At 41.9% G+C, this 13,010-nt stretch overlaps 2 protein-coding genes across 2 annotated transcripts; both read right to left on the reverse strand.

Annotated features, from left to right (window-relative positions):
* Positions 1 to 855: 855 nt before the first annotated feature.
* adprm (ADP-ribose/CDP-alcohol diphosphatase, manganese-dependent) lies at positions 856 to 5,852 on the reverse strand. Its single transcript, XM_075457262.1, has 3 exons — positions 5,162 to 5,852; positions 4,143 to 4,262; positions 856 to 1,679 (listed from the first exon to the last, which is right to left on the reverse strand). The coding sequence occupies exons 1-3, from the start codon at positions 5,709 to 5,711 to the stop codon at positions 1,354 to 1,356; spliced, it is 996 nt and encodes a 331-aa protein (XP_075313377.1). The 5' UTR covers positions 5,712 to 5,852; the 3' UTR covers positions 856 to 1,353.
* A 593-nt stretch (positions 5,853 to 6,445) lies between these two features.
* On the reverse strand, positions 6,446 to 12,624 carry rsph1 (radial spoke head component 1). The gene is made up of 8 exons (XM_075457698.1): positions 12,545 to 12,624; positions 12,269 to 12,382; positions 10,759 to 10,864; positions 9,636 to 9,726; positions 9,211 to 9,346; positions 8,800 to 8,871; positions 7,386 to 7,494; positions 6,446 to 6,607 (listed from the first exon to the last, which is right to left on the reverse strand). The coding sequence occupies exons 1-8, from the start codon at positions 12,593 to 12,595 to the stop codon at positions 6,561 to 6,563; spliced, it is 726 nt and encodes a 241-aa protein (XP_075313813.1). The 5' UTR covers positions 12,596 to 12,624; the 3' UTR covers positions 6,446 to 6,560.
* Between the last annotated feature and the right edge of the window lie 386 nt (positions 12,625 to 13,010).

A 13,010-nucleotide genomic window follows, 5' to 3' on the forward strand; every position in this document is an offset into this window, starting at 1 on the left:
ATAGAGGTATTCCTTAAATGTTACTGTATAAGGTAAGGTTAACATAAAAAGTCTTGTGCTTTAAAGACAGAAGATAAGTGACTCAAAATTCCCCCATTTCCTCAGAGAATGTCCAAAACACTCTTCATAGTCTGAAAGATAGTCATCACAGCCTCGATGAATCACTTCCAAGCCAGTCTAAGAATTATTATAATAATTGTGGAATAGTTCCTCTTATCACACCCTAAACTGAGCCCTTTTCTGACGTGCTTACAGTGTAAGTGAGGACGAAACCCACAGCTTTACTTCTGCATCAGTCAGAGACCACCGAACCAGATGGTAATCACCCGTTAAAGGGATAGTTCGCCTCTTTTGACATGAAGCTGTATGACATCCCATATCAGCAACATCATTTATGAACATCTTCTTACCCCCCGCTGCGTCCTGTGAGCAGAGTTCCAGCCTCGTTTTGGTGTTGACGAAGGTAGTCCGGCTAGTTGGCTGGGGCTTAAAAAATAAAGCGTCTTGCTTCTCAAAACAATATGCGTTCAAAAGGGTAATACATTTGCATCACAAAATCGTCCATACAGAAAAAGTCAGACCTCACATAGCTTGGCGCTATTTCTCTCTACCTTTGTATCACTACGGGCTGTGTAAACCGTGCAGACCGAGCAGTCCCCTGCTCCCGAGCAGCAAACACCGTAACAGGTGCGGCTATCGGCAGGTGGCTGAATCCATTGATATCAAGGGAGGCAAAAATAGCGCCAAGCGATGTGATGTCTGACTTTTTCTGTATGGAAGATTTTGTGATGCAAATGTATTACTCTTTTGAACGCATATTGTTTTGAGAAGCAAAACGCTTTATTTTTTAAGCCCCAGCCAACTAGCCGAACTACTTACGTCAACGCCAAAACTCAGCTGGAACTCGGCTCACAGGACGGGGGGGTAAGTCAATGTTCATAAATGATATTGCTAATATGGGATGTCATACAGCTTAATGTCAAAAGAGGCGAACTATCCCTTTAAGGTTTTTGGCATCAAACCGAACACTTGTTTTTAGGAGCATTTTCGACCCTGTTGAAATATTCCCAAAAAGGCGTCATGCATGGCTGAGGTGGAAAAGCCGACGCATCAATCCGAGCATCTCATTTTGCTCCTTCACTTGACGTTTTTTTTGTAGCAATTTTGATACGACACCGAGCCCCGACCTCAACTGAAAGAAGCTGTGGAAGACCTTTACTTATTTTGTTTTCCTTTACTTACACTGGAAACACATTGGAAATCAACCATTCACTATGGAAAGAAAACAAGTTCTATTTAATCTATGTAAAGTGCAAACTGATTTTTTTATTTCTTTTCAGATTTCAGGGTGTATCATATAGCCCTGTGGGCAGCGTCCTGTTGACATCGTGAAAACAGAAACACTCTATCCTCGACCCTCCCGTTCCCTTTCAGCACCATCCTGTCCGAGTAGACGGAGACAGTGCCGAAGGCGTCGCTGTCGGGTGGAGTTTCAATCACTCCGTCCAACGTCAGGTGGTGCACTCCTGTGTCTTTGTCCTGGCAGTAGCCGCCAGTGTGAGTGTGTCCAGCCATGTAGCACACTACGCTGCTGTGGGAGCTTATGATGGCCAAGAGCTCACTGAAGTTCCACGCCAGGCAAATGGAATCTGTGGAGTCGGGGTGGATGGGAAGGTGACCTGGACAAAGAGAAAGGACATACACACTTTATATTATAATTATTAATGATCACGTGGCTTTCCATTCAGTCCTGGAGACTGCATGAATAATAAGCTATCAGCAGTAGTAAGCTTTGGTTCACTGTCATGCTCACTGTCCTGTCTTTGGTCTCTGCTCCCAGGATCGGCTTTTTTTTTTCAAGGACCTCAGTGGAGTTGGTTACCCGTAGTATGATATTGCCACCACCATGTCTCACTGCAGGGATGGGATTCCTTGCACAGTCCAAATACCTGTATGTTAGCTTGATCTGTGAATCTAAATTGACCTTAGGAGTGGGTGTGAGCGTGTCTCTTTGTTGGCACTGGTTGTTTATCCTGCCTCTCACCTCATGACCGCTGGTATAGGCTACAACCCCACACCTTCCTATTCATGATGAAGCAGGAAGGGAGGATGGCCAGATGTGAAGTAAAACCCCTTAAACAAAGTAAAAATTAAGAACACTGACAAGTAGGGATGGGAATTGATAAGATTTTTACGATTCCAATTTCATTTTCGATTCTGCTTAATGATTCGGTTCTTTATCGGTTCCCTTATCGATTCTCATTTGGAGAAAAAGGACAACAAACCGGTCAATAAGCATCAACTTTGTTTAGTTTAGAAGTAACACGAGTCATGACCTTACAAACCCAACAACGGTGAGGTCCACATTGGTCTATCATGGCCTGGGTAATTTAACGCTTCCCTGCTCTGGTGAAAGGAGAAGCTGGAGGTAGAGGTGAACTGGGGGTAGTACCACCAGCCTCTGGCTCTGAGCCAGTCAGGCTCTGTCTCTCATGATTTCATCTAAATGTAATGCCTGAGAAGGCATTCATTTAACCTTAACCGTTACTAACAGCAGGTTTTACAATGAGGCAAATGGCGCTAACATGATAGGCAGTGTTTGTTAGTTAGTTACCTGCAGTGTTAGCCGAGGACATGCTAACGTTGCTGGGTTCAGATTCACCAACGTTAGTCCGGAGCAGATCGAAAACGCGACATTCATTCATAGTTATTGCATGTTGGTAGTATTTCCTCCCTTTGGTGAAATATTCACTTTGCAAGTTGCCCTGTTGTCGTCTATTTTAGGGATGTGTAACCAAACTTTCGAGCGTTTGTACCGCTTGGGCGCCATGTTTACTGTTGGCTGCTGGCTGCACTGGACTCGCCACGCAACGTTGCGTGGTGACGTCATTCGCGCCCACTGGAATCGATAAGGGAATCGAAATCGCTAAACGATTCCAATGAATTGAAACACTGGGAACCGGTTCTCAACAAGAACCGGTTTTCGATTCCCATCCCTACTGAGAAGCCAGGCGAGGTGATGATAAACAAGTGTTGGTGGTAACCTACAGGACAGTAGTGGGATGTCGTGGCAAATTGTGTCTGGCCCAGCAAAGGACCGGACCTGCTGCACAAGCTTTGAATGGGCTCGATGGTATCTGGGCTGGGATAGAGCATTATATGTGTTCTGTTAAAGTACATTTTTGAAATGACAGATTTCAGTTTTTGAATTTGTCAAGTTTCCATGAAGGGTCCGCACGACCGACCCTGCACTGCAGGTCGGTTCTTGGGTCCCACATCACATAAACATCAATGAGTTCAGAAGCTGAGTGCAACAGTGCGACAACACCAGATCCTAAGTGAAAGCCCCATTAGAGAGAAGAGGCTTTCTCCTGTAACCCCTCAAAAGAAGCCACACAGGTTTCACTATCAATAGCTGTAAGTGCAGTAGCGAACCATCACATTCAAGGAAAAAATGGGGTTTCAAGAAAAAAATCTTGGGTAATGAAGCTCAGAGTCCAGTCGTGCCAAAAGCCAACCATATAACCCTGTAGGGACAGCGTTATGATCTGGGGTTGCTTCAGTTGCTCAGTACTAGGTTCAGCTGAATATACTGTATGGCTGAGTTTTTCCATTTAAAGATTTGTTTTTCTTCCCTTGGTTGTTCTTTCTTTTTCACATGAATGAATACATGGTACATACAGTGGTGAAAAAAAAACGTACAGGTCACCGCCCACTAAAATGGAATAGTTTAGAAATACGAATGCGTCAGTATCAGTTCTCATTGGTAGAATATAGCTTGAAGTGTGATGGTCACTGCAGACAAGGGGAACTATAAATGTCGCCTCCTGCGATGAAACTGAAAGAACTTTTAAGGCCCCGTGAAAAAGGAAAAGCTCTGTGTTGGTTGTGTGCATACATGTAAAGACCCTTCACACACCGATGACCAAGCTGTGATTCACAAAGCTGAATTATACAGCCACTGAGATAGATCTGCAGTGCCAAAATGTCTACCTTTTTGGTCTTCAATATGGCCAATTGACAGTTTTCCCGACTTTTTGTTTCTGCCAATGACTCAACCTTAGCAGGACTGTCAAATGCCTGAAAGAGCAAGACACAAAATGTACATTAACCTACTACGTCCAGTAACAGGTTTCACTTACTGACAATAGTGACTCTGTCATGTTTCTCATCCGCTGCAGACAGCACAGAGTCCAGCCAGTCCAACTGGTTCTTACTGAACCCTCCGTTGAACATTGCAAACCGCCCGAGGTCCTCAGACGCTGAAAGAAGAACACAAAACACAACAGTCTGATTTAGATAACATAGCCCATAGTCTGATTTGATAAATTGCTTAAATGTTAAATGTCAATGTTAACAGTACAAACCCATAATATCTATCTATATATATATATATATATATATATATATATATACATATATACATATATATTAGGGCTGGGCGAGTTGACTCGTTATTATTGCGTTAACTCGTTAATTATTTAATGCCGAAAAATATTTGATCACGCATAAACACAGTTTTTTATTTTATTTTTTTTTTTAAATTTTTTAAATTTATTTTATTATTGTAAAAGTGTGTTGCTCACAGGCTTTTATTTTGTAAAAGTCTGCTGCTGTCTGCTGTGGAACCGGAAAAAAGAAAGTAATTGGCGGATCCACCAAACATGGAGAAGGGTAGGAACTTTTACTCGGCCATTTTCATTTTAAAGTTCTTCCAGACGGCGGAGTCGACAGAACCAAAGTCATCTGTAAACACTGCCAAGTTGAATTGTCTTATCACCATAGTAGTTCCAGTCTAAAATATCACTTAAAGGCAAAACACACAACTGATAGCAGCAAGTCATTCAAGGAAACAGACAGTGGAGCGAGGCTTCTACATAAAAACTACAGAAAGATGCTGATGTTAAAAGTGTGTTTGCGCAACAAATGTTATGGCACTTTCATTTATATGGTAGTACATTTAAAATAAAACCAAATGCTAAAAGCTATACACTACTTTTGAATAAATTTGAATGGATTTTGCGTACAAATGCGATTAATCGGGGAAATCATGTGATTAATTAGATTAAAAATTTTAATCGTTGCCCAGCTCTAATATATAAAGATATTATATACATATAGAAATTCAATTGTAAGTGTACAATATGTCAGTTCAGCATACCAGGTGGACAATTAAGGTCGTCGTTCTTGTTGTGCAGCTTAATCATATTCATGGCATCCTTATATTGCTCACTGGACTCCTCCCTGCCCAGCAGGCTTACGTCATAGGCGTCCAATACGACGAAGGTAAAACCAGGAAACGGGCTGAACTGGTAGGCGTACACGTCGGAACACGCCGGGGCTCCGCTGCTGTTGAGCCCTGAGCGCAGCAGCGCGCTCCTGCTGAAGTTATAAAACTCGTGGTTACCCCACACATGGTGCACCTTCACGGGGCTGGAGCTGAACTCCCTCATCACCGTGTCCAGGGCTCGCTCGGAGGCGTCGTGGCTCTTGTTAAAGCCGTCGATAATGTCCCCCAGCTGAAGAATGAAGTCCGGCTTGACAGCTGACTGCGACCAAGTTTTCTGGGCATTTTTCAGCAGCTGGAGGCTGCTCCGGTAGTAACGTTTCTTCGTCCGGGTGTAATTGTATCCATCGTCGATATCCGCGTATTGAATGTCAGATATGACACCGAACGTAAACAGCGGCGTTTGCTGAGGACAGTGGTCCATTCTACGATATCTCTGATATCTGCTCAAAGAGCTGAAACACAGACCTAAATATCGTTGTCCTCTCCGTCCTGCCAATGTTGTTCACTTTCCTCTTTCGTCTGTCATTATGAAAGCATGCCAATGTTACCGGTACTACAGTAGCTACAGTGCGGCAGAAGAAAATGACTTCCGGCTGCCGCATCCTTCAAAATAATTGTGGCGGTTATAATTTACCGTATAACAGTTTCAACATTTATTGATATATTTGTTCATTTGTTGAATTTCATTTTTGTCCCCATGTGGTAACTATACATAGTGTTTCTTCTTTTTGTATCTTATCCATGCAAATTTACCCTTTTTTCCCCCTCATCTATACAATGAGAATTGATGCAGTTTTTGAATGTAAACTCTGTAGCTTTATATAATCTGTGGTCACAAATATCACAGCAGCCCATTCAGATTATTTTTCCTGGACTAAATTTCCTTGCCCATAACTTAATCATTGCTTCCTAATAGCCCCTAAGAGTTTTGTTGAAAAGAAAACAAACTAACAAAGAAAACACTGTCTTGCTTTATCAGTAATTATTTCACTTAAAGCTACATTTTTCTGTGTTTTTGTATAGCTGGAGGGCAGTCTCCCTCGTCATTCACTGTTGTTTTACACATGGCCACAGGGGGAAGTATTTGGTTTATGGTCGTTACCAGACAGTAAGTTCTTTCCAGTCACAAGAGACGTACTGTACATCTCCCCCGAGAGCACCACTTGTGGAAACTCATGGATTGTTTTAACACATTTATTGTCAAATTAATTGTTTTTAAGGCTTTCACACAAAAGATGAGAGATGCAGACTTGTGGGTGCATCGCTTCGTTTAGTTTCCTGCCTCATAATCTGCTGAAGCTGTCTCCTTTTCCCCTGCTAAGAAACAAAAAACACACAAACAGAAAAGCCGAATTGAGTGCAGATTTGGATTCCTCGTCTTCCTCCTCCTCTCACCTTCGTGACTTATCGAAGGCGTGACATTTGGACAACAACACTGTAAACTGCAGTCACAAAAAGTATGAATCCCAAACTGATTTAAGCCGATGTCAGTATGATACAGAACTATTTCCCTTCCTTTAAAAAAGGCTTTTAGAATAAAATTAGAATGAATTTGTAATTACTTTCTACAATGTGTATAGTTTTTAGTCTAAAATGTCATTTAGAAGCACAATACGTGAAAAAACAATTGTAACAGTGGACAGCATGGACAGCAGCTTTCTGATATTAACCTAAATGAGACCCCACCCTGAAAAAGACATGTACACAATATTTTCTGATTACCTGAATCTCAATGAAGTCCTATTCAGAGCAAAGAATAAACAAATTAAGCCATGGGGGGATACTGATCTTGGCAGTATAATGGAAACAAGTGCACTCTTTATTCACAATGTTACGAGAGTTTTCCTTCAGCTCACACTGTTTCATTACAACCCATGTTCTAGGCTCCAGAAGCGCCAATATTCAGTTAGAACAAGCAACCTGGGGCCTGTTTTGTAAGACCGCTCTCGCTTGTTTTGGACTCGTTTCTATCGTGTTGCTTGTTCCCGTCAAGATCTGGCAACTCCTGCGGCAGAGTGCGCAGAAGACGGAATTTGGTTTTCTAAGGTGGTTCTGTTGGTGGAACAGTATCATCTCAAATCTGACTGGAGTTCACCTGAAGCCTCTTTTGCAGAAGTCCATGTTGTCAGGCCGGTAATATACTTGGGAATCCACTTGAGGACGGCAGTGGAGGCCAAGTTGCCCCACTCACCCTCAGCATGGTCCTGCAGAGAATGGAGGGAGGGAGGCTGAAAAATAGGAAAACACTCCCAAAGATATGACTGCAGCGCATTTTGGCTAAACAAGTCATATGCCATACATACATATATGTATATATATATATATGTCAGGCTTTCAGTTTAGGTGCAACTACTTAGAATGGCTGAAACAGGCTGACAGCCATTCAAGATGGCCAATCACATCATGCACATAAACAGGGTTTCTGCAGGTAAAGGCGGGTGAGTTTTAAGGCACTTTAGGTCTTTTTTAATGCCACTCGTGTCCTTTTCAGACCAACTTCACAGTAACACTAATTGCCAAAACAAAAGCATGCCAGTTTGTCTGATTTAAGGACATTTTTGTGCAAAAGTTGAAACAAAGATGCGAAATAAGAAAAATTATTTAAAATATAGCAGTTTGAGGAACTCAAATTTGGGGTTTTCCAGCCATTTGCAAATAAATGTTACACTTCTTTGTGACTAATTAGCTACGCTTGATTAAACCGTAACCAGCAACAGAAATGGTTTCATGGATGGGCTGCAATGAACCCCCCCCCCCCCCAGAAACAGGAGTGTTGTTGCTCTGTTCATTCTAAAAAAAAATTAAAAAGAGGGGGGAAAAAAACATTTAAGACTTTAAAACTTTTGAAGGATAAGCAGAAACCCTGATGAAGCAAACATGCAAGAACAGGCATTGATACAAAAAAAGGAAAAATTCTAATACAGTAAAAGATATTCTCAGTATTCTCCTGTTTGAGAATAACAGTTCAAAACAAGCTCCAAACATGCAGCACATGGACGTGGCTGAGCTATGCTACTGCTACTGGTGAAAGGCACAGCATCAGCAGTCGTGTAAGGACGCAGCAGCGGCACCTCCTCCGTGGCTCCCGAGGCCCCTAATGCGAGATAACCCTGCCTGGAGCCCGACTTTTTTCTATTGTCGCTGTTCTGCTCAGCATCCACCAGCTGGAGGTTTAGAGGTGTCACAGTTAGGGTGTGTCTCTGTGCAGTGTGGCCATTTAAAACGCTTTCACTGTGTCCTGACAAGACGTCCGGTTTCACTTTACCTGCTGCTGATGAAACAAAAGTGAATCATCACTGTCTCTTTATCTACAGATAGAAATATGGAGGACTTTTTCTTTTATCGGGAAATGCTAGCTATTTAAAGAAGAAATGGGTATTAATTAAATGAAAAAGAAGAATATGAGCAAATTCATTTCAATTTTCTTTATGTGACCATGTCGGTAATGGGATGTTGTAAATGCTGTGTGCAGTAAAACTGGGTGAAATGAGTCCATTATGTGGAATTACCTGCTCTGCTTGGTGGTATTCTCCATGTTGCTCACAGCCGTTGTCAAACACGTACTTCCCTGGCCCCAGAGGCTGCAAAAACAGATTCAAGACACAGTGGAAGAACGACGCCTCGATTACAGGACGGGAAATGCAAATGGAAAAATAAAAACTTCGACAATTCCTGCATTTTCTTTGATTTTTTAATATCACTGCAGATGGTACAACCCGAAGACATCTCATGTTAAGTCTTTTATCTTATTCGATTTTGTTGTATTTTATTGCTTTCACTGTTCTTTTATTGTTTTTATTTGTTTTTACTTCTTTTTCTTTTTATTTATTACCTGCTGTAAAGCACTTTGGTACACCGTAAGGATTGTCTGTAAAGGGCTAAATAAAGTACATTTACATTTACATTTACACAATACTTACATTGTTGTTGACAAAGTTGCCCTGGTATCTGTGGCTCGTGTGGACGTACTCCCCAGCTGACTCCATGCTGCCGTTCACCCATGCGCCCCTGTACTTTGAGCCAGTTTCGTGGTGGCAGTACACACCATGGCCATGCCTGCCGATCACACAGCACCAACGCTTTCAGAGCTTTTCAGCTTTCCTGTGCTTCGTTCAAACTCACATAGTAATGTGTGGTTTCACTGACCTGAGTGTAAACTTGGTTAAATAAAACGGAAAAGTGATTACATGATATTACAACAAACGTCGTTTTTTTTTTTGGCATCCAAAAACATCTGTTGAGTCACAAATCCAGAAAGATTTGGTTCCAACCCAGCAGAGGAAATTGAGCTTTCGGGAATCAAAACTGACATCTTGCACTTGACACTGTGAAGATATAGATGCACCTGACGTTGCGCAGCCATTCTCCATCATACAGATCTCTGTTGGGGTAGGTGTAGACACCGTGGCCTTGTCTCAGGTCCTCCACCCATGACCCTGAGAGCCAAATACAGACCATCACTGTTTGGCTTATGTAGAAATGCATTTTAATGAGCAAAGGCTGGAAGATGACACTTCATCAACAAGAAAGGAAAGAAACAATGAGACTTCATATCAAGCGTCTTGCTCCTGCTTTTCAATATTTAAAAAAAAGAAAAGAAAAAAAAGGAGCAGAGGGGCAGGTGAGTCGTTTTTAGGACACCCTGCCATGGTAGTCCCACATCTGGATTGTAGTGAACAAAAGAAAGGCAAAGAAAGAAATGTTTTTTTTGCTTTTTTTTCTTTTTAATTTCATTTTCTTGGGGCAACAGTAAGAATAAGAAGTGTCTTTTTTTCAATGGTTTGGATGTCACACTAAAGTATCAAAGTTTGAAAAAAAAAAGTAACATAACGCGACATCACTTTTTCTATTACACACCTCAGTCAGAACCAACCGATCCGATCCGGTAAAAGCGGAGCACATTTTTAATGAGGTGTAGAACCTTCTGATGACAGGAAAATGGAATTGTTTGTGCCGTAGATTTAGCTGCTTCATCGGGAGCTGCAGGGGTGCAAAAATCTTAGTGCACAATACGTCTCCATTGCCCTAACTTTCAGATTTTTCTCAACTCATTTTGAAAAACAAAAGCTTTTTCCTCTTCTTCTGTTATTTTTCCTGTCGGTTTCCACATGTTAAGAGTTTCATTCTGATTAAACGTTTTGCAGCATATGAAGGTTGCAACTTATCGTAACTCTTTCATTTAAACACTTCCATTTGAATCTCTAATGACTGAAGCCATTCGGATTTGGAGATCTGATTAGATTGAAGAAATATTTGTCAGTACACAAAGCTACTGATAGAGGGGTGTCTGCTCCGAGCATCTTCTCTCAGACTGAAAGACGGATGAATTCATTGTCTACAATCCAATTTTCACGACTTGATGACTTATTCAGTCTTATGCAAGTTCTGTTTTTGCCTTTGTTTTCTTCTCAGGTTGAAAAAAGGAACACTATCTGTAACATTGTGTCTTGGATAAAGACTGGTTTTACCTTCATATCTGGATCCATCTGGATAGTAAAAGGTGCCCTGCCCGTGTTTCACGTTCTGGAAATAGTCTCCCACATATCTTGCACCATTCTTGAAGCGATATGTCCCCTGTTGGATAAAACATACACACATCAGTCCTTCTCTGAGCAGCTTAAATATCAACCACACAGCAGAGACAGAAATATCTCCCTGTCAAATACATTGAGCTTTTTTCTCTAGAAGGAAATCAAATATCAAATGAGGGTGTGAACATTCAGAAATACCATTTACACGTGACATTGTTGGTGCACAAGCCTATATGCGTGTGATGAGCAATAATACCACCACTGTTAGAGGTTTGCGCAAGGCCGGATTAACCATATGGGCAATTGGGCAATTGTCCAGGGGCCCTCGACCTCTAAGGGGCCCAAGGCAGTGAGGGCACAAGCAAAATATCTGATTATCTCTCGCATATATGTTAAACAGAATCTCTGCCCCTGGCTTCCTGTGACCCTCTTCCATTGCTCAGCCGTATGAGGCGGGTCAAAGGTGACGCCAATCAACGTGTTGCATGATGTCAAGCGTCTGTACACAATTAAAAAAATGCAAACATGGAGAAGCTAAGTGGGAGCGCAAAATGGAAATAATAAAAGGAGAAGGACATCAGAAACACAGAAAATGGAATGAAAGAATTGCCAGCCAGGCAACCCGGCTTCTCCTCGTCAGGTCAGACGCCTGCTCTCCCTGATGCTGCATCCATTTAGGAAACCGAAAAAAAAATGTATTTCGTTGTTCCTATGTTTCCCAAACGTATTATGTGAGGTACTGGAACAGTTCTTCACACAGCAGTGATTTCCAGGCATGTTCTTGCAATTCAGCACTGTTTAAACTTACTGATTTAAAAACACACGCGTACAATGTAAACGAACGGAGAGAACGGCGTTTTCTCGCTAGCATTCTGCCAACATGGCAGATAGGGGCGGGGCTCTGTACTATGACGACAACTCCTCATTCTCAATACCGAAAATAGGTAATTTCTTCACTATAACTTGATTGTCTTTGTCTTGTCTGTGGACTTCCTCTGTGATGTCTCTATCAGTTCAATACATTTGTGTTGGGAATAGGTATTTTAAATAAATATCAGATGCTTTGAAAGTAGTTGCTTATTCCTTTTTTTGTGAAAATGGAGGACACTTCCTTCCCTCTCTGTGTAGTGGGTCAATTTTGCCAGATTATACTGATGCTGATGTGTTTTGTTTTCATAACATCACATGTGAGTGGGTGGCCTTGACATGGCATTTGTAGTTCAATGAGCATTTGCACATCTGTACATCAAAATGCACTTGATGACAGTTAGTTATTGAAGTACTGAGTATATTTACTGTATTTTACTGTAATTTATTCTGTATTTTGCCAGATTGTGGTGTTCCTGGGGTCGTGATCATGGGGCCCGACTATTGTTGCCCAGGGTACAGCGAAGTGTTAATCTGGCCCTGGGTTTGCGTTGGTCTCGGTGATGAGTGAACTTCCCACCTGCCCGTGTCTTTTTCCGTTCTCATACTGTCCCTGGTAAATGTCTCCGTTGGGCAGAACAGCTTTCCCGGCTCCGTGTCTCTCTCCTGCATCGTTTCTGCCGCCTTCATACTCCTGCTCCGGTCAGACAAACGACAGTTTTCAAAAATGAAGAAAATTTAAGCCCCAGCCGCTAGCCAGCCTACTAACACAACGCTATCTATCACAGCTGATCCCGACGTTAGCTTCATCCTGTTATCGACAAGTCGAACAAACAAGCTAATTACATCCTCTCACCCCGAGTTTACTGTGTTCATCATCAAACTCATCCGATCCTACATAAGACATGGCTCAAAGTTGGCTTTAGTTTGTGTTCGAGGCGGAGCGTTTAACTCTGAAAAGGTGTTAAACTCAGCGAAGGAGCAGTTGCTTAGTTGATGGTTGTCTTGGCAACCGCCTGTCACACGTGACCAAGAACGAGTAAGCGTGGAACCATCATTCCCGCTTTTTAGGACCTTTTTAGCTGGCTTAATGTTTATTTTCATGAATATTTGGCAGGATTTACGACACCAAGTTTCTTTATTTAATTGTATATTGTCACGCCGAGGGAATGGAGGACGCAGGAGCAGGAGATGTAATATCCAAAGCTTTTATTTGTGAGGGCAGATGTTAACAAGTTCCTCCAGAGAGAGAAACAAATCAGGCTATGGAATTATATATACTATTATACACTTCTCCAAAATGGAGAAGTATATCTATGAAA

This window comes from Odontesthes bonariensis, chromosome 23 (genome assembly GCF_027942865.1).
Source record: "Odontesthes bonariensis isolate fOdoBon6 chromosome 23, fOdoBon6.hap1, whole genome shotgun sequence".
Taxonomy (NCBI): Eukaryota; Metazoa; Chordata; class Actinopteri; order Atheriniformes; family Atherinopsidae; genus Odontesthes; species Odontesthes bonariensis.